The 20,882-nt window shown below is 45.9% G+C and overlaps 2 protein-coding genes across 16 annotated transcripts; one reads left to right on the top strand and one right to left on the bottom strand.

The window, feature by feature from the left end:
- Positions 1-89: 89 nt before the first annotated feature.
- LOC131667221 (uncharacterized) lies at positions 90-12,840 on the bottom strand. 12 transcript variants are annotated; one of them, XM_058940503.1, is made up of 14 exons: positions 12,193-12,840; positions 9,741-9,852; positions 9,428-9,493; positions 8,775-8,920; positions 8,034-8,269; positions 6,961-7,174; positions 6,631-6,897; positions 6,252-6,551; positions 6,129-6,165; positions 5,396-5,539; positions 4,873-5,040; positions 3,821-4,048; positions 3,519-3,742; positions 90-3,398 (listed from the first exon to the last, which is right to left on the bottom strand). In XM_058940503.1, exons 1-14 carry the CDS (start codon positions 12,316-12,318, stop codon positions 3,294-3,296), a joined length of 2,373 nt encoding a protein of 790 aa, XP_058796486.1. In that variant the 5' UTR covers positions 12,319-12,840; the 3' UTR covers positions 90-3,293. The 12 variants fall into 12 exon arrangements, with proteins under 12 accessions (XP_058796486.1, XP_058796483.1, XP_058796482.1 ...); XM_058940500.1 differs by having other exon boundaries at positions 5,396-5,530; positions 8,034-8,353; XM_058940499.1 differs by having other exon boundaries at positions 8,034-8,353.
- Positions 12,841-13,356: 516 nt separating this feature from the next.
- LOC131667220 (F-BAR domain only protein 2) lies at positions 13,357-20,837 on the top strand. Of its 4 annotated transcripts, none has more exons than XM_058940494.1 (13): positions 13,357-13,544; positions 13,728-14,039; positions 14,345-14,602; positions 14,687-14,882; positions 15,030-15,293; positions 15,517-15,615; positions 17,123-17,222; positions 17,732-17,996; positions 18,080-18,326; positions 18,749-19,229; positions 19,310-19,526; positions 19,667-20,015; positions 20,094-20,837. In XM_058940494.1, exons 1-13 carry the CDS (start codon positions 13,515-13,517, stop codon positions 20,162-20,164), a joined length of 2,889 nt encoding a protein of 962 aa, XP_058796477.1. In that variant the 5' UTR covers positions 13,357-13,514; the 3' UTR covers positions 20,165-20,837. The 4 variants fall into 4 exon arrangements, with proteins under 4 accessions (XP_058796477.1, XP_058796480.1, XP_058796478.1 ...); XM_058940497.1 differs by having other exon boundaries at positions 13,361-13,544; positions 15,030-15,167; positions 20,094-20,832; XM_058940495.1 differs by lacking the exon at positions 15,517-15,615 and having other exon boundaries at positions 13,361-13,544; positions 20,094-20,833.
- The last annotated feature ends 45 nt before the right edge of the window (positions 20,838-20,882 follow it).

A 20,882-nucleotide genomic window follows, 5' to 3' on the forward strand; every position in this document is an offset into this window, starting at 1 on the left:
TTTATGACTAGTTGACTGAAATTATTTTAAGTAAAGGTGTTGAATAAAGAAGACAAGTAATGTTTTGATCGTGAAGCCGAACGACAGAAAGCATCGGCATCTTTATTTACGAGTATTTCAATTTCTATTAATATATAATATATATTTATATAATATATGTAGCCATAATAATCTTCAATAATGTAATAAATGATCGGCCGTTCACATAAATGGCGATTAGAGTAAAAACGAAGATATCGACGAGTTTTTTTTCTCTTTTTAAATGCTGAGCAAAAATCTTCAATGATATAGCACACTTCAGGATAAAATCTTGCTTGTTGAAGCTTTCTTTTATTTCATGCAAAAAACGAAGCGAAATAAGCGCCGATATACAAAGAAATTATCTTCTTTTTTAATTGATTTATTATTTTTTGCTTGAGCAATGTTTTTATTCTTCCTCTTTTTCCCTCTCCCAAATTCAATAGTGAGTGGTACTTTTTTTTTAGTAATAAATGTCTCATATCTCGGCGGAAGCGTTTTCCCCGCGAACATGTTTTTATAATGCTTCATCCTCTTTTTTTTTATCACAATATATGTAGTTATACAAAAAATACCTACGTCATACTCGATACAATGCACATACTCTTTTATTTTTCTCACAACTAGAAAAATTCCAATCTTATAAAGGAGAGATATATCATTGTCACACACGAAAAAGGCGTCGCGCGGCTACGTAATGTACCCTGTTTTTCATGTAAAAACTTCGTCATCGTTCTCGTGTAATAGTCATGCAGTCATTCGACATTCCTTTCAAAATCATCATAAAGGGCAGTTGTTTTTTTTCTTCTTTTTCGCTATAGGTATTAAGATGCTTCGCTTTTTCTTCATATTTATTGATATTAATTTGCTTTTTGCCTTTTACAGTGGCTGTGCTATTATTGTTTGATCATTTTATTAGAGCAAGACTATGATTTTTTCTATCTATGCAAATAAGTACTATTGTAATTATTCACGTGACTAGAGTTTACATAAAATTATTGCATATTATATAAGCAAATCATTAAGATCGTTTTGATTTTGAAAAAATCAATTACACTATCGTATCAACAAAATTTGTTTTCAAATAATTGCACGAATATGTTTTCATATGCTACGCTCGGAAACTGCACTTACAAAAAACTATAGCTATTAAAAAACAGGTGTATAAAATATATACAAAAATAAACATCCTCAAGACGAAGAAATAATTTTCTCAACTATGTAGAGCGACTATCATCATTCTCAAGTGAAAAAATCAGTTTCAGCAAGCTTGTCAAAAAACTGCGTTAAAAAACATACAAAAATCCATTCCTCTCCGCCGTTATACAAAAACGTGACGATTACGCATCTTCGTAGCTTTTCGTACACAAACCCGCACGCGCAACGAGAAAAGCCACAAATCGGCAGTGACCACAGACCACATTATTGTACACAAAATCATAGTCCTGCCCTAAAAATTTATATATATATATATCGCAATTACGATGAACAACAAACTCACGCGCTACATATATTTATATATAGGTGATAAAACACAACAATGTACAGTTTTAAGGAATCGAAAGTATGTACAAAAAGGCTCTCCGTTCGTTGTGCACACGAAAACACAAGAAAAGCGAAATCGATGAAAAAAACTGAGATAAGGCTTTTTTTTTGTTTACAGCACTCACACGAAAATAATGAAAACGCACGACAAAACGCTTCCGCACGCTCGCATACTTTCATATCATACTCAATTCGAAAAAGTCTTACTTCCTCCCTTTATCCTCCTTGAATATATTATATAATATATATATTTATATATCTCGCGTGTAATCCCACTTACATGTTCTTCTTCATTGTTTGTTTTTTTTTGTATTATATTGTGTTTTTTTGGTTTCCTCATAATACGATAATTAATATAATGCGCTCTATCTATTTATAGTAATTAGGCGAGATGGAGACCGTCCTTGGTCTCGAAACTTCTTTTATCCTCCTTAATTCTTCTTCTCCATATTTCATTGTCATTCAATTCTGCTCCTCTTCCGAGAATTCGTTTACGCGCGCGTTTTCTGTTATCTAACGGTCTTTATAATTCACAAAAATCGTTTATCGAGTAGGATAATCATTTTTTTGGTAAGCATCGGTGCTTGGCGCTCTTAATCTCTTCGCTCTACTCGGACAAATAATTCTACAGTTTAAGACGGTTCAATTCAGTCGTTTGAAACGCGTTTTATTTTGTTTATTGATTTTTTTCCTTTATTTATCTCAGACTTTACTTGTATTTTTTTGTATTTAATTTTCCTCTCAAAATTTTTGTCAGTGAACAACCACTTATAATAATGTGTCGCTAAATCTTGATGATTCTTATGTTTCCTTTTTGTTGTTTCTTTTCAATTTTCAAACCAAACATTTGGTGAGGACATCAATGCATATTAAAAGTGGACGTGTAACTTTATCGACACATTTTTTAATTGTCTTTTACAAAAAATGCTGGTAGAAATCACTTGATGCTTATTGTAGGTATACATATCACGTGATTAGTGAATCGGAATGTCCTGTATTGTTGACATGACATATTTTATAACTGTAAGACATAGAAAATCATATATCATTGTGCTACGTAGACTAAAATGTACAACATAGTCAGCTTATCCTTTATCCGCATATACTATCCTTATAAAAAATAATCTTTGGACTAAAACTAATGAACTTATACTCGCGAGTAATGCCCCAAAGTTCGTCGAAAGATTATTTTCGCGAAACTAATCCGAAGTGTTGAAAGAAATCAGAACTGCGGTCGACAAGCGCGTTTTATCATCAATTTTCACAAGTACAATGAACGGACGGGCAGTGAGTGTGTCATACAGACTTGCAGCACGAGAATAACAGTTTCTAATTATTACAAAGATCAGAGGGAATCCAGAGAGAACGAGAGAGTGGCTTTCCTTTTTCATCTACGCGTCTGCCTAAAAAAGCGCGTTTTTTTTCTTTTATCTTTTTGAAAACGAAGAGAATAAGAGCGTGTGAATATATATGTCGATTAAAAGCTCGGCACTCGACTCTTTTATTTATTTATTTTTTTTTTGATCGTGACGTGCAAGTGTCGCGTTCGCGTACGTGTGCGGGGCTTCTATCTTGTTTAAACTGAGATATAACAATTGATTGGTAAAAGGTACGAACAACGGCGTGTTTCTTCTCTCTTGGCGCGAGCGTCTAGATTAATTTGCTCTTCGCGCTCGTGGCGACGACCACGATCGATCTTCTTCTTCTTTTGATCACTCGAGATTGCGAGATTATTGCTCAGGGCCCTTGGAGCCCCAGAACTTGTCGAAGCGGTCGCGTGCTTTGTCCAACAGCTCGTCCTTCTTAGCCTCGAAGGCCGCTGGTTGCTGCTCCACCTACATCGATACAAACGATGATGACCGGTCTCCCAAAATCGACGCGACTTTGTAACTCACTTTGCACGCGTGTAACAGTGTCGAGAAAGAGAAAAAAAAAATGCTCGGGCACAAACCAACCTCATCCTTTGCTATGGCTGCCAGCGGGCTGGCCGTTCTTTCCGGGTCCATCGAGTCGTCCTTGTGGCCGTTGGTTCCGCTGAAGCTGCCCAGACTGACGCTTTCGCTCTCCGGTGACTTGTAGCCCGACTGTTGCTGCAGCTTGTGCTCCGCCGGCTGCTGCTTTACCGAGGTCGGCCCTCCCCAGCTCCTTGCCTCGCTGTGGGCCCGCGTCGGCGGCTCGCCTGCGCCAAGTTAAGCGCGAGTGAGGTGCGAGTGAGGGGTGCCAGCTGGGCCGTCGACCGGTCCGCCGAACGACTTACCCTCCCGCACGTTTTGAGTGACAGTGAAGGTTTTGCCCGTGTCGAGCGGCACGGTCCAGTTGACCGGTTCGGGCGAGCGCATTATCATTTGCTCCGGAGACTTGACGCGCGTTGGCTCGGGAGGACTTTTCACCACCGGTTCGTCGTCGATCCAACCCTGCTGTTGCTGTTGCTGCTGCTGTGCTGCCGGCTGAGGTTGCACGCCGTTCACTTGCGGTTCTGCTGTCACTGTAACGAGCATTCGCAGCTTACATCGCGAGGTGTACTTGATCAACTTTCGGTCGTTGCCTCCGTTTTGTTTTTCTTTCTTTCGGTTGTTTGCCTTTACTTCTGGCTTTTTTTGCTTGGGTGTACGGAGATTATCGTTCGAATGTTTTCTGTTATATTCAATTTGCCGTGGGAAAATTTAATAGCCCAACGTAGTTTCAGTGTAAAACTTCGTTCTAACCAGATTACGAAATTGTTTCTGGCAGGAAAAGTTAGCGTCGAAAAAATTGTCAACTGTCGTACGGATTTATTGAAAATTGCGAAAAAAAAATGCAGAAACGTTGCAAAACAATTGCGAAAAAGGTGAAAGTGTTTTATTGATTTTTCAACGATTATTTGCAACGGTCGGCATTTTCGTTTACGATTGCAATTTGGTTTATGATTTTACGGCAATCGCTTGCAAATCTTTTTTGCTGTCAGAGCGACAACAAAATGGTCATTCGACGGTCTCCGATGTGCCCAACGCTATGTCCGAAAAAAAGGTCAATCTGTAGAGTCGTCAACCAAAGAGGCAAATAGACCACACGACACAAAGACAAAACAATCCACGCACAATTCACTTGATGTAATATATATACATATATATATATACGCACCTGATACACACAATTCACACACTCACTATATTTTTCTTTTCATAGGAAGTGAAAAGACGATGGTGAAAATAATGAAGAATGAGTCTTCGGATGATGCGAAAGAAAAAGAAGAGAACGCACGAACGAAACGATAAAACACATGAAAAGAAAAGAAGCAGTGGAGTTTGGGTGGCGGGCCATGCTACTTACTGGCTTGCTTGCTTGCTGCTGCGGCAGTGGCGGTTTTGGCGGCCGAAGATGCGGTTGGCTGATGAAGAAGCGAGCGCGGTCGTGACATGGGCAACTTCGCGTAGTTCTGATGCCGAGCATACGCTGCTGGCCGATGGGGAGGAGCGTTCATCGTCATCGCGAGCGAAGCTAGAAGATTGACAATTCAATTTCGCTTGCTCTCTATCTCCTCCGCCTCGACTCGCAACTCTCTTCTCTACAGCGCGCGACGACGACGACGACCGCGACGGCGACGGCGACGACGATCGACCGGGTGAGACCGATTCGGATGGTCGATGGATGATGACTGTTCGGTGGACACGCGCGTGCAGTGCTTGTTTATTCTCTCAGTCGCACACCCACACACACGCACACACACAGTCGCACACTCGGATGCGCCTCGCGCGTGCTCCAAGACTCGCTTCAGTGCTCGCTTGTCCAGCGGTGTTTCGAACGCACAGCGGCAGAGTGTGAGAGGCAACAATTTGACAACAGTTTCACGTACGTTTGGCTAGCCTATTGATTTTCGACGGAGGAGCACGGCGAGTGACTGACACGCTCCTCGATCTTGATTTGCCGACGACGCTGGCGTCTCTCTTCCATCGCGATGACGACGACGGCGGCGGCCCCGTCGCTTGCCCTACTTTACCTTTGCCGATTATCAAATCTTCAATTGATGATGACTAACATGACATGTTTATGATTCTCGCACGATGCATTAAATCAAAGAAAACGAAAATAAACAGGAAGGAAGGGCGCGCCTCTCGGGCCTTTTCTTTTTTCTCTCTTTTCTCTCGCGTTCTTTCTGTCGACGGCAAGGAAATTGTATAACTCAGCTACCTGTGACACTAGTAAGAACACAAGGACTAAAGATACTTTAAATAAGGCAGCAGAAGTATCTCATGCTATAATCAACGTGTACTTTGGCGTCAACGAGTTATTGACTTATTTCATCTCGACTCTTTTTCATTGTCGTTCTCGTTGACGCGACTACGATGTTGTTAACTAATATAATAGCGAGCCATATGACGGATGCATTCGATATAAATATATGTAAAAAAAAAAGGAAAAGAAAAAAAATAAAAATAAAAGTAACAGCTATGTATGATGATATGAGAGTTGTTCTCGTTCTGGATGAGTCGAGAGCTAGAGTAATATATAGCAAGGGGTGTATCGGGGGGAAGGAAAGAGAAGAGACTCGATGGAGATGATGAATTGCCGGCGAGCGAATGACTTACTCGGTCTCTGCTGGCGCTCCGTGCTGGAATCCTTGTCCTGCGGGGAGAAAACAAAAGCAACGGAACGTTCAGATGGTCCTCGCGTGTGTGTGCCTCCGCGTGCGCAGAGGCGCGCGCCGTTACCTTGGCATCCTTGGCCAGGCCGGAAGCGGGCCTCGTCTGGCTGCGCTTGGGCGAGCGGCGCTCGAGGCCGGGGCCGACGCTCTGCGAGCGCGCGGCCCTCGGGCTGCTCTTGGGGCTGGACTTGGAGCGTGGCGTCGGCTCGGCCGACGACTCCTCGCGGCGACGCGGCATGACTGGCTCCAGCTTCTCGCGCGTCGGCGAGACCAGCAGTGCGCCGTCGTCCGCGCCGGTCGTGCGCTCCAGGTGGTGGCGAATCAGAAAGTCGCGGCGCGCGCGACCCATTCGCGCGTTCTCGTTGTCCTGCCGGGCAGCGGGTTTGCCGTGTTACAATCGCCGTGGGAGAACGACGCCGCAGGGAAGCTCGATGGGAATACTCAACAGCTTTCGAGTCGTCCTGCTGGAAGAAAGATCTGGCTTGCACCGACGACGGTCGTCCGGCGGGCAACTGCTGCTGCTGCTGCTGCTGATGCTGCTGCAGCTGCACGGCGACACCGACGGGCACGACCTTGCGCGTGTTCTCCTTGTCCTTCTCCTCCTTGGTGGCCGACCTGGCGAGCGCCAGGGCGTTCAGCGCATGATTCGTCGAGACGCGCTTCCACAGGCTTGCCTCGTCCTCCTGCGCCATCACGCCGCCCCAGTCCCGGTGCTGCGGCCAAAGTTGTCGTCGGTCACCCCCGAGCGAGTCGCGCGACGCCGAGGGCCCGCGTACCTTGTACTCGTCGGCGAGCCGCTTCAGCTCGCGCCGCAGCTCCATCACCTCGGCGGCGGAGAACGGCCGCGGCTTGTCCTTGGCGTGGTCTCGGTTGCTGTCCTCGTTTATTCTCACCGAGCGCTGCTGCCTGTCGATCGTCACCGCGTCGTCAGGCTCGTCGACTGTGTCCTGCACCAGGGGCTCGAGCTCCGACGCTTGTCCTCCGTCGCGACTGCGCATGCATCGCGGGAACAGGGTTAATCTTGCGTTAAGTCGTCTTCTGGTTACAGCTCACCGCGGATTGATAAAGTCCGCGAGCGCGAGGGGCCAGGACTGATTTCATTTAGCCGAAGTCCGCGTTTGCGGATTACGCGCGACGATCTTCCGGAGGAAAAGAAATTGTCAATTTTTCCGCGCTTTGCCCGAGTTTGTCTGGCGAACGAGGGCGATGGAGTGCACGGCTCACTTGACCGAAAAAAAAAAAGAAAAAATTCAGAACGAAGTTACGCAAAGTATACGCGGCACTCGATTCTTTCGAAAGATTCGTCGAAGGCCCTTGAGGAATTTCGAAGGCTCTCTTTGAAGCCTCGACGGACCCTCGGATCGCGCGAACTCCGGAGACTACGCTTTTCTAAAAATGAAATTCAAATTTAAGCTTTTCTAAAAATGAAATTCAAATTTAAGCTTTTCTTCCTTCTTCCTGACTCGAGCTTCCGCGCTCGCCGCCTATTTTTATGAAAATCAATACTCAAGCCATTGCCGCGACAAGTTGAATGAGAAGAGCGGAGGCGAATAGCTGCGTGCGTACGCGACGACTCTCTATTGTCGAAATGTTATATTATTGACGATCGATCTTCGGTGGCTGGATAACACTTGGTCGAAGTGGAAGCCAGCAACAGCTCTCTACGATCGCCGACACCGCGAAGGCTCAATTTCGAAGCTCGAATCGCAACCAAGGGCTCGTGCTTCGACGATCGATCGCGCGTGCCCCGGAGCCCTCGCCAAGGGAAGGGGTAGGGGGCAAGGGGGTGGCTCGGGAAGTCGACGGCCGAAAGGGGAAAGAAAGGGCGTCTCGCGAAGGACAAGCTCACCCGGTCCTCCGGTGCTCGGCGGCAGGTGGTCGCCTCTTGTGCACGGCAGCGGGCACCGCGGCCATGATGGAGCTCTGCCTGAGCGCACCCGCGGCGGCTTTCCTCTGTAGCAGGTCCGTGTCCTTGGGCGGCTCCTTGCCGTCCTCCCTCTGCTCGTGCTGCTGCTGTTGAACATCAACACCACCATTAGTCAGCTGCTGATCGCGCGGCTGCGCCCGGCGCCCCGGCCAGCCGAACTGCAAGCGATATTCGGTGCTTATTCGCGAGATCGCTTTGCTCATCAGCTGCGTAGCACGACTGCCGCCGCGGCCTCTCGCCTCCTATTGACAATTGTTTTCAAGTTGTTTTTTATCTTGTCTGTTTTTCCTCTTTTCACTCTCTCTCTCTCTCTCTCTCTCTCATCAAGCTCCTATATTCTACGTCGTACTCGATGAGCTACCCACGGGATTCAAGGGGAGAACGAGTTGGTCGTGCGTACTGCGCCGAAAGCACGGCTGCACGTGAATGTCGGTTGTCATTCGTTTCGGTCGCGACCTCTACGCAAGAATCAATAAGTGTCGAGCTGCAACACTTCGTCGCCCGACCTCGACGCTAATGAGAAGTGAACCGAGCGTTTTTGGGGACCGTAGATTTCAAGTGCGTTGACAGTAAGTGCCGCGCACAGCGCGATTCTACACGAAAGTTGAGAGAAAAAAAAGAAGAGGAGCTGGTTAAGCGCAAAGTAATCGGGACAGAACTCACTTTGATGCGATTATCGATGACGTTGGAGTCGACGTTGTCCACGGCATCGTGCACCGGCGCCGGCGCCGTGGGAATGAACTCGTGATGGCGGTAGGCCAGTTCCGGGCACTTTTTCCGACGTGGCAGAGGTGGCTCCATGCATGTCCCTGCAACAAACCAATCGGAAACGTGGATCTTCGCGACTCTCCTCGCCTCGCAAACAAGCTCACAAGACACCATCGCTCACACGGCAGGAGTAATAAAACAAAGAGAGAGAGAGAGAGAGTGAGAGAAAGAAAATATAACAAAAACGAAATTTGGTGGGCGTTCAATTCGATTACATCAGGGCTTTCTCTGTGTGCGGGCATGCGAGCGGAGGACTGTTACTTACCCGCGTGTATCGGATATATACTTTTGGCAATAGTGATGCACTTGGCGACAGACAAGGCAAATCAGACTGTCGGCAGATACGCCTACGCGGAAGCAAAGCTTTTACGCGCGTCATGCACGAAGTTGACAGGAATGAAAAGGAATACGAGAATATACAACTGTACCCTGCGAGCACGCAAACGCAACAACGAAAAAGCAAGAAAAAAAAAAGTTTGAGAGAAGGAAGAGCGACTGGCAAGAAAAAAATAAAAATAAAAGGAGAGGCCTTGATACCCAGAGCTTACCTTCGCCGTTAACGACTTCTCCGTTGGGTTTGGCCGACTGCAGCGTGATCGCGCTCGCGTCTCTGACTGCAAGAAAATTGCCAATTTTTGCTGTTGCTGCGCGCTGCCTCGCGCCGCCTCGGAGGAGCCGTGGGCTCGAGGTTCGCGCGCGCGACAGTCCTCGGGCGCCCCGGCGCGCCGGTGACGGATGCACGTCCACGCGTACGAGCCGCGAACGTCTCGCGGGGCTTATCGATTGGGCATCGACGGCGAACGGAGTGACGAAGGGACGGGGGGGGGGGGGGCAAGAGAGGGCTTCGCATGTAATACTCACACAGCGACTTGCTCGGCGGCTGCGGCGCCCGTCTCACAACCGTGTCTTGCTCCTGGGCGCTCGGCCCCGTGAACTCGTGCCACGTGTAGGTGCTCCTGTACTCCGAGTGCAGCTGCAACCAGGCGACAAGGATGACCGATCAGATTCGGGGCATCGATCGACACAGCAGATTTGTTTCTTTTCTCTTATTAAAAATCATAAGCAGCGCTAAGAGAAACCGTACGACGCTCGAGCTTCTCCGTCGGCGTTGCGCGCGATCTCAATCTCGGCTTTTTTCGGCGAAGGAGCTGACGAGTCGCTTGGCGCGTACGCGCGCGCGTCACGGGAATTCCGCCGGCGAACATTGATTTTTTTTTCTCTTCTCTACGTTTTCGCTGGATCGTGAGGCTCGCGAACAAGGAAAAAGGGTGGGAGGGCGGCGGCAACTGGGTTAATTGGCATAACCGTTCCGTCGTTATCCGGGATAATCGAGTTCTGTCACGGCGCGATAATCCTCTAAAAATAAGAAACTCCAGCCCCGCGCTACCGAAGAACGAAAATCTCCGGGGACACTATAGCGGAGGATGTAACGAGCAGGACACGGCGACGTCGTCGTCGTCGACGAGTGGCGCATTGCCGTAATACACACACGCGCGCGCGCGGGAGAGAGAGAGAGAGAGAGAGAGAGAGATTGACATCGCTTTTGCAGTGTGACAACTCGATAAAACAAAGGGCCACGCTCCGTTATCGATTATCCTCGGCCTTTTCTTCGCGATAAAAAGCAAAAGAAAAAGAACCGCAATGTGAGAAGTCGCGATGCAACCGTCGAGGATCGCGCGCCCACTTTTTCCATTCGTTTTCGGCCATGATGTAACTTTCGTGCGTAACGCAAGCGCGCGACCTTGACGAATCGCCCTTTTCGTCCAATCAATTTTTCGCACCCTAACCTCCAAAGGAGGAGAGAAAAAAAAGAAAGAAAGATAAGCAGAATAGCGCGTTCGGCCGCGGCTGTCTCGCGGACGAATCAATAAATAAATGAGGTATTATACGTGTACGTGGTGTACCTTGTCAAGCGGCGTCGAGGGGCACGCTCGGCAAAGATTCCAAAACGAGCCGATCATCTTTCCTCGCTTCGTTGCGACTCTCGCACTTGGACTTCCAGGCAGCGATTCGCGCACTCACACGGCACACACTCGCATCGTCGGCGGAGGAGCTAGTAAGCCGGCACCAGGAGGGACGAGAGAGGAGAGCTGGACGCAGCGCGTAATTGCGTTAAGGGAGCGAAGCAGCACCGCCGCAACCCCGAGCGAGAAAGAGCCAGGCGGCCAGCGAGGGTGGTTATAAAGTGTATTACCGTAGTCCAGCGGCGAGGCGCAGGCGCGGCACACGGTCGATAACTCGAGGCAAAGCTCTCGCGCGCGTTCGTGTGCGCCAGAGAAAGACGAAGCGAAAGAGAAAGAGAGAGAGAGAGAGAGAAAGAGAGAGAGAGAAAAGCTCTCACCCCGGCGACGACGGTCCGTCACATCGCCGAGGCAAGCTTAATTGCTGGCGACGCTCGGGCTCCCGTAACCTTTCTCCGCCGCTGACGTACCGAGACCCATCGCTCGCTCCTTCGCGACATCAAGGGATTCGCGCGCGCGCACGCGAGCTTTTGCCCCGTCACGCGGGAAGCAATTGCAATTTTCAAACGCCAACTCCGCTGGCGCTTTGGCGGTTCGAGAGAGAAAAGAGCCAACGCGCGTAAACTGACCTACATGTATGAAATGTTCATGAGTTACGAGCGCGGATGTCCCCTCTGCCGCTGCGTGAAATAAGCCATCGCGCGGATGGGACGAAAATAGGCGCGAATCGATATGTACTTAAAGGCGCAAAGTCACCAAAGCTCTTGCACTCCTCGATCCATCGATCGATGAATAAAACGAATCTCCCGTTTCTTTCTGGAGCATTGCGGCAAGAGACACGTCGTTTATAAATCAGCCGAGCGCGAGGCGAAGGAGGGGGGCTTCATTAGGGTCAGTGTGCACGCCAACGCCGCGCGAAGAAAAAGGCGCGGAGCGAGCGCGCACGGACGCAAACTCGGGGGGGCAAAAACGGTAAAGGCCGAGTGGAGCCGGCCTGGAGCGCGAGCGCGATCTCCGCGCGGCGACCGACGGTCGATCCGTCCTCGAAGGAGATCCGCCTCGACGGCCAAGCGCGCGAGCGTGCGACCGAGGCAAGGTCGCGCTCGAGAAAGGCCCCCCTCGATCGCGCGCGATCAGCGAATATCAGCGAAAAGAGCGCGATCAATACGACGATAGGCTCGGTCGACGCCTTGGCTCGCGCGCGCCTTCGGCGGATCAGCGTCCGCGCGGCGCGCACACGTGCTCGCCGCACGCGCGCGCACGCACGCACGCACGCACGCACGGTCGTGCGCGCGCGCGCGGGGCGGAGGAAGGGGAGGGTCGTCGACCTCGCGCGCTTGTTTACCACTCACCAGATTATGGTGTCGGTGCTGCTTGCGGTGCTGCTTGGCGCGCGTCTTGCGGCAGCCGTTGGCGCCGCCGAGCTTGTTGCCGTTATCCTTGCTGGGCGTCGAGTGCGTCGACTTGTTCGCGGGCATGTCGTTCGGCACGAGAGAAGCACAGCTGCCGCTGCTGCTGCTGCTGCCGCTGCCGCTGCTGCTGCTGGCCGCTCTCTCCGAGCGCGACAACTCGTCTATATGCCTCTATCCCCTGCTCTGCTCGCACACACCTGCGGCGCACATGCGCGCTGGCCACGCGAGCTTTGAAAAAAAATAGGGATAGCAGCTGCGTGGCTCGGCCGCGGCGAGGAGCGAGATCGCCGCCCTCGATTAGCGCGCCTCGGGCCGCGGCTTTCAATCCGAGATCTCGCCCGTCCTCGTGCCGGTAACAAGAGCACTCGAGCTTCGGACAGCGCGGCCGAGGCATCTTCTATTTTTGCGCGCGCATCGATCGCTGCGATCGGTCTTCGAGCGAGCGCGGAACGCCAAAGTTTTGCCCAGCGTTCCAACAGCTTACACCGAAATTCTCATCGCCTCCGTTGTTTCCAACGGCAAGCCCATTGGTCGCGCGCAATCAATTACAAGTCGGTTTTGTATATCGATCACAGCTAATCGATGTGTAGTTTCCTCGTTAACTGCGATTTATAGCACACAGCCGTCCAACGAACAATTCGAATCGCCGTTCGTGTGGCCAATCCGAAACGCCGATGACTCAATAAAGGAGGTGATTATGCTAATCAGCCACTGGAACTCCTCCACGTCGCTGTTCCTTCCACTTTCGATCGTGTAACAATTTTAACGTATAAACGTAGAACTAGTTTTCCACATTTTTATTCGTCCACGGGAGCTTGGTCGACTTGTCGTTATCACAAAGTATACAATAACATAGTTAGAGAGATAGAGTAATACGGACGATGAACGCAAGCTCGCACGTCGTCCCGAGAGTTTCGTAACAGACGTCGCCTGATAAATATCAATTACCTCCTCCGTCCGCCGCCGTGCTAGCGCGCGGTGACGTAAGACCTTAAAAAACTCTGCTCGCGAATAACGTGTGTGTCTGCCGACCTTAACAACAAAGCTTGACGCAGGGAGAGAGAAAGAGAGAGAGAGAGTGAGAGTGAGAGTGAGAGAGAGAGAGAGAGAGAGAGAGAGAAAGAGAGGAGAACGCCAGGCACGAGCAAAGAGAAACGGAGCGAGCGAGTGAGCGAAGGAGAGGCACGCACATACCGCGATTTCGTGTGGTAGTAAAGTGCCGCAGTCTCCATCGGGCGGCAGTGCAGCGATGATCTGAGACCATGACCGTCGACTTCGCCGATTACTTTTGGGTAAGTGTCCCTCATTTTTCTTCTCGCCGAGTACTCGGCGAGAAGAAATCGCAGAAAAAACAAACGGTCACTCCTATGAAAGGTTAAGTGAGTGTACGTGTGCAATAAGCATGTTACATCTTTCGCGTGTGTTTTTGTTTACGTGATGCGACCGGAAAATACACATCCGTATTATCGTCGTAGGGCGACAAGAACAATGGGTTCGACGTGTTGTACCATAACATGAAGCATGGCCTGGTGGCGAGCAAGGAGTTGGCCGAGTTCCTGCGTGAGCGTAGCGTCATCGAGGAGAACAACTACAAATTACTGTCCAAGGTAGCCAAGCAGGCGACGAACAGCGGCACGAGTCAGGGAACGTTCGCGCCAGTCTGGGCGGCATTACGCGGCGCCGCCGAGAAATTGGCTGGGCTACATCTGCAATTAGCTCAAAAGGTCGCCGAGCTTATCAAGGATGTTGCCAAGTACTCCGATGAGCTGCACAAGAGGCATAAAACGGTTAGTGTAGCAATTCGTTATACTCGTCACGAGATGAGACAGAGGATGCGTATGTTTGTCGTATGATTGTTTTCTCTCTCTCTCTCTCTCTCTCTCTCTCTCTCTCTCTCTCTCTCTCTCTCTCTCTCTCTCGCTCTCTCTCTCTCTCTCGCTCTCTCTCTCTCTCTCTTTCTCTGATAATGACCTCCACAGACTTATCTGCATCCGCCCACTCTACTCTGTCTAACTGCTGTACATGCAGATTAGAATACGTGTATGAGGTTATGGTTATATGAAACTGAATTGTGTTTTTTTCTATTCATTAGGTAAAAGAAGAAGAGTCATCCACGCTAGAAGTTGTACAAAGTGTTCAAAGTATTACGGTAACCCTTCAGAAAGCTAAGGATATCTGTTTGCAGCGTGGGCTTGAGTTGGAAAAATTAAAGAAGGACAATGCCAGTCAGAAAGAACTGGAGAAAGCTGAAATCAAATTCAAAAAGTCTCAAGACGAATACAAGACTTTGGTCGACAAGTACACTACCATTAGAAATGATTTTGAGACCAAAATGACACAGGCCTGTAAGGTAATTACCTATTATTGTACAATTGTATTTAGTCCTCTAATGTCTTAGTATTGAGATCGATTGTGATGTTTTTGTGTGTCGCAGAGATTTCAAGACATCGAAGAGAATCATTTACGAAGCATGAAAGAGTTCCTAAATACTTATGCTGACGTCCTGCAGTCCAACCATGAACAAATTGGTCAGGTGCACATAGATTTCAAGAGGCAGTGTTTAGATATGACAGTCGATAAGCTATTGGAACAGTTTGTTCAGAGTAAATATACAGGATTCGAAAAGCCAGGTAATTTTAATAAAACAGTAATTTTGCTTATCTGATAACTCATTTTTTATACAAGCACAGACAATTAATCAAAGATGACGTGCGACAAGAACAAGCTATTACTATAACGTGTGTGATGTAATGATATATGTATGTTTTTTTGTTTAGGTGTAATCGAGTACGACGAGGTGTTGACAAATCTAGCCGAGTTGACGTCGCAGACAAGCGTAGATAAGAGCAGCGTAGAGATGACGAAAGAGGCAGCGCCAACAGGGAAAGGAGCAAACGGCGAGACCGGAGTTGCGGGTAACAACATCATGACAGAGAGCACAATAAAAAAGGGGGTAAAGAGTCGGGGAGAGGGTGGTAATGTTGGAGGCGGCTCGCGTCGAACTACTTCGCTGCTCAACCTATTCATGTCCAACTCCCAGGGTAGGTGTAAGAGAGATGTGTCGTTCACAGTATCGCGTGTGCTTTTGACATTTTAAAAATTTCATTTATTTATCTTTTTTTTTTCAATGGGCGTTTTCTCGTGCGAGTTTCTTTTATCCATTCAAAAAGCTTGTCTAACCAACCAACGACAGCGATAGATAAAAAAAGAAACAGAGTTTTTTTTTTCAATGGCGGGTGAAGGAACGAAGAGTTGATTTTTCAGAGAGAAAAGCTGCTGCAACGAGCACAGGCTCGGCACCGGTAACACCGCTCACCAACCAAGTACCAGCCATCTCCAGGAATCCCCTCAGAGGATCTAAATGTAATCTGCTTATACCATCATTTCATTTGTCTAAACCACTACCATCACCCACATTGCATACTCACTATCGCTTTCACGCGCGATATGCTTTTTCACACAAACACACATAAGATAAAGCATTCACAAGAAACAAACACATTGCTTCTTATTTGAGACTGTTATTTCACTCTACTAATCACTTGTCGTTTTATCGTCGATGTTCTTCCGTTCTTTCTGTTTTTTTTTCTTATTGGATTTGTTTACAGTGGTGGCCAATTTCATATTACCGCCTTTCGGCCCTCTGTTAGATAACCAACGTAGGTATTTGAACGATTAAAGATTTCTCGACGACTTTTTTCCGTTAGAGCTAGGATCGTAGCTGACTTTATTGCTGGCTTATGGTGCTTTGTTGTTTAACTATGTAGCGAATTGTTTTTCTAACAATGCCAATGCTCTGTGCGGGGTTTTACATGAATTTTTCGTTTTTTTGACCAGACACATTTTTTGTATCATTTGGGATATATCCATGAAACTTTTGTATTCCGTATACTTGTTTTTCTTGTTGTATTTATCAAGTTGAAGGTCTTAAAGGTGAACGCGTTGAAAATATTTAACAAATTTGTATTTTGTTACGGTAGTTTTAGAAGATTCATTTTTTTGATGCCAGCATAAAACCATCGGTAGAATTTTATGGTGATAGTTCATAACAATCTTTCGAAACTATAAACCAAAAATTAACGTAGATCATGGAGTAAAATTTGAAACAGACAAAATACGATTGGTTACACATAATTTCTCGGATTGGAATAGGTCCATGTAGCACGATTTTTTTTCGCAAAAGTTTCGTAGATTTGTCCTCGCCAAACGATACATTCCATGTATATTGTTCGCAACAGCGTACCATAATTAAAAAAAATAATAGAAGGGAGCTGGACTCGAATATAGTTGACAAGCAGAAGTGGTAGCTGCCAGGTGAGCCTGCTGTTTTGTTCTCAGCATTCAGGAAACTTGTTCTGTAGGGGGTATTCTTTTTATTTTCCAAGTCCACTGAGAGCGTAATGTGAAAAAAATTACTACCCGCGCGATTGTTAGAAAAACAATTTTTTTGGTGAAGGTTACCGGCCTCGTGTGGTCACTATCTTTTATTCATTTTATCGCTACTCTATAGTGTGCTAGTATACAAAAAAGCTGTATTACCTTTACTTACAACCAATCAAATCTTTGGCTTTGTCTCATTTGTGCACTTATTTAACTAATATAAATTGATTTACATATGTATTATGTAAATACGTACGTACAAATATATACATATATATAGATATATATGTACATATGTATATATATTGTAACATTTTTTTAACTGTAGTGTTTGGCATATTGAGAAATTCACATTGCGCTGTAAGTTCGTCGTCACTTGGAAAGTAAATAATTAATGATTTTAGTAGCTAGAAATTACAAGAAATAATGTTTATTAGTCAAAATATTAAGATCGAAAACAAAAAAAAAACAAGATTTACGATTATTTTAGGGTTCTTGAGGAGTCGACGTCAAAAGCGCAAGGAGAAGAAAGCAACCAAGAAGAAAGACTCGGTGGAGACGACCAGCAACAAGGAGGATAAATCTGACTTGTTAGTATTATGATGTTACGTCACTCTCTCACGCGGTAATGAGCTTTGATCATCGTCCACGCCTACTTTGATTGCGTACACTCGGAAACAGGAAAAAAACACGCACACACAAAAGTTGCGGATACAAATTCAATTAGCCGTTATGTGCTTTAAGCACTGCCAATTAAACTAAACACACGTCGACCTACATTTTACGTTTAGTCAGACAAGTCGACAATTGTTTCCAGCATCACAGGCAAATGCTTTCATTGTGGAACTCAGGATCGGTACTCTGTGATAGAGTTATCGTGAAAATTTAGCGTTGTAAATTAACGCGATTAATTATTCGCGATAATCAATTTCAATTGAGACATATTGAGAATCAGTGTTAGAGGTCAAATTGATTTCGGCTGTCAGAACGCGTTTGCACATACTACGTGACGTTTTAATACGGGCAATGAATTTCATTCTTACGATTATGATTAGCATAAAAATTGACGTAGATCGAATATAAAATTTTAACTCTACAGGGAAGATAAGGATCAAGACAGTCGCAAATCAGGTACCCCAACGCCTGAAGTAGACGAAGACGGTTACTGCATTAAGCCAAAAGCAGATCCTTGGGAGAACGAGAAAGGCTTCTACTCGAGTAGCGACACCGACAGTGAGGACGATCGCGAGCGTAAAATTCGCGTGGAAATCAAACCATTGAGCAACGGAGGTGCACCGATGAGTGCAAGCGTCGATGAGTTACGAGCTACCGTTGAGAATTTATCTTTGTCACCTGCTCCAGCGGTAACTTAATAACTAAATTACATCGCCATTGCGTTTTAATGCGTTCATCGAACTTTCGTTTAATATTTCTGTACGTAAAACAGGGTAGACGAGGTTCGAATACAGACTCCGATCATCAGATGAAACGCTCGCAATCAGTTTCACAACAATTGGCAGTTAAACCAAGTTCCGATCTGCTCAATTTGTTCAATCCAAGCAGTACGCCGTCGAGTGCTTCCACGCCCACGGCGAGCCATCCTTATGCTCCTCTGCAAAGCCCACCGGGTTTGTCGTCATCGCCGATACCGGCTGTGCCACCACCTCCGCAATCCGCTCCACCACGATTCCCTGGTGAGATAATATACGATAATATACCACAGCAGACGCTAATGGCTAATTCGATTACGTCGGTTCAATGAATAATAGTTCACTTTCAATATTGTATCTCGACTTGAATACTGCGCTCGTGCGTCTTAAAAACGTCTATTCTTCACGCGTAATTTATCTGTCGCTATATGACTCGTTCATCTGAATATAACGTAACAACGTTTGTTTTGCATCAATCAACGCCGTAATGTATTGTAGCTCGCGCAGAAACATTGATAAAAACGTTCGTGCGCTTAAATCTCAATTGTGCTATATCAAAAGAACATGATATATAGGTCACACACTTTTATACCTCGATGAAATAATGATGACTAGATGATTGACTCTCGTGCGCGTTCACGGCAGAGATACAGTTTTTCATTGATCGGAATCAAAACATTTTGCAGGTCACTTCCCTGAAGGCGATTTGTTTTCGGAGTTGAGCGATGCAACGCCAGCACTGCCACCAAAACAATCGACAGCATCCAACAGTTCGATCGCAATACCACGTCCACCGTCTCGTCGCGGTGACGCGATACGTGGGAGAATGTCACCAGCAACAATATCTCGGGCCGACAGTGTGGCAAGTCTCGAATTCCGTACTGCTGGTGTTGGAGTTGGCTCGTCGCGTGGACCTTCGCCACTGACGATCGGCATGGCCGACACGATACCATTAGCAGTTGCCTTCCATGAGATTATTCATTCGTACTTCCGTGGTAGCGATGAAGCCAGATGTCAAGTCAAACTTTGCGGCGATATGATGCTTTCGTTTCCTGCCGGTATCGTTGCTGTACTCACGACCAATCCTAATCCCGCCAAGCTCACTTTTAGACTGAAGAATAGTAATAGATTGGAGAGATTGGTGCCCAACAGTCAGCTCATTAGCATGTTGGTGACGTCTTTTTTATTTTTTCAGAGAACATTGAAAATCATTTGATGATTAAACTTTTGTTTTTTTTTAATTATAGGGACGTTACCCAAGCCACGGCTGACAGTACACTTTTTGAATTTAACATGAGTGCCTTAACTACTTTGCTACGACGACAAGCCGAGCAAAATCCAACCGCTTCGTATTTCAACGTGGATATACTGAAGTATCAAATAAAGAATAGAGAAGGCGCTGGCTCTTGTCCGTTTCAGATCGTCGCTTATTGGAAATGTAATCCTACTCATACGGACCTCAAGGTAATCAGCATTTTTTGCTATCTTGTATTTGTATTTATATATGACAATGATACTTCACTTTGATATTTGATAAGCCTGGTTTTAAGTGTTATTAAATATCTCGAAATATTAATTGCAATGTCAACTTTTTTCGTTTTTAGGTCGATTATAAATATAATAGTCGAGCAATGGCTGTTCCGACTCCTTTGTTAAACGTGCAAGTGTCAGTACCAATAGATGGTGGTTTCAAAACCGTACAAAGTAAACCGAATGCTCAGTGGCTGCCAGACGCAAATCGTCTTTTATGGAAATTCACCGATTTATCACAGCATAGCGAAGGTGCTGGAGTTGGTTCTTTAAAAGCACGAGTTGAACTTTCACGTGGACCCGGTAATCAGCAAACTATCTTCACGCAGTTTAACTGTGAAGGGACCACCTTATCAGGCGTTGAATTCGAACTTGTTAACCCTGGATATCGGCTTAGTCTTATCAAGAAGAGATTTGTTTCCGGTAAATGTTATTTTTTGATACTTTTTTTCGGAAACAAGTAACGAAAAATTGATTTCGATTTTTTTTTCTGTTTTTTAGGAAAGTATCTGTGCGATGGAGACGTAGACTTACGAACTCGTTATGCTGCACCGCCGATGAATGTCGAATAAACTTCACTCATCTTTTTTGAGTGAGCTTGTACATAATTTTTTTTATTAAAAACAAAAATTTTTTTTGCTATTATAAGAAAAAAATGAATATTTCTAATTGAATAAGCCATGTCCATAATTTTTTGAATATATATGTCGTTTTTTTCGTAAATGCGGTATACTTGATTGCGGTATATAAGTAATAATTTAAACTTTAAAAAAAATTGTTTTATAAATCATTGAGGTTTTTTATTCTTGCGAAGAAAGTGAACGTTATTAAATTTTGTAACTTAAAAGAGGCATAGTGATATTAAATGGAGAACTTGAAGTTTTTTGTAAAAGTGTGCGATTGAAAAAAATAAATTTTTTATATCTATTAAATAGTAAAAAAAGATATAACTTAATGTGATCCAGAGAACTACAAATTTTTGTAAAATTGTACATGATTTATAAAATATAATTTTTTACGTGGATGATAAAAGTTTATATCTGCTGAAAAAGCTGCAATAGCGTACTCTAAGGCAAGTATGTAATAATTAGTTCAGATTTAAAGGTTTTTGTTCTTTTTTGATTCACACGAATGAATTCAGTTAATGTTATATTTGATTCAATATGAATTAGTAATAGTAATTTTGCATGTAATTTTATTAACTTTCGTTTGCACTTATGTAGCAATAATTCTGCTTACTGACGTTATTTACATTTTTTACGTAATATATTATTTAAGCTAATATTAAGA

Source organism: Phymastichus coffea, unplaced genomic scaffold, assembly GCF_024137745.1.
Source record: "Phymastichus coffea isolate CEN01 unplaced genomic scaffold, Cenicafe_Pcof_1.1 PCOF00063, whole genome shotgun sequence".
NCBI classification, from domain to species: domain Eukaryota; kingdom Metazoa; phylum Arthropoda; class Insecta; order Hymenoptera; family Eulophidae; genus Phymastichus; species Phymastichus coffea.

Excerpts from the sequence above, each read along its gene's own strand:
- LOC131667221 (XM_058940499.1), bottom strand. The coding sequence starts at position 12,318 with ATGCCCGCGAACAAGTCGACGCACTCGACGCCCAGCAAGGATAACGGC. Across the intron at positions 9,494-9,740 it reads GCCGCCGAGCAAGTCGCTGT|TCAGAGACGCGAGCGCGATC; the intron begins GTGAGTATTACA and ends ATTTTCTTGCAG. Across the intron at positions 3,743-3,820 it reads CACTCAAAACGTGCGGGAGG|GCGAGCCGCCGACGCGGGCC; the intron begins GTAAGTCGTTCG and ends AACTTGGCGCAG.
- LOC131667220 (XM_058940494.1), top strand. The coding sequence starts at position 13,515 with ATGACCGTCGACTTCGCCGATTACTTTTGG. Across the intron at positions 17,997-18,079 it reads CTTTGTCACCTGCTCCAGCG|GGTAGACGAGGTTCGAATAC; the intron begins GTAACTTAATAA and ends TACGTAAAACAG. Across the intron at positions 19,230-19,309 it reads AACAGTCAGCTCATTAGCAT|GGACGTTACCCAAGCCACGG; the intron begins GTTGGTGACGTC and ends TTTTAATTATAG.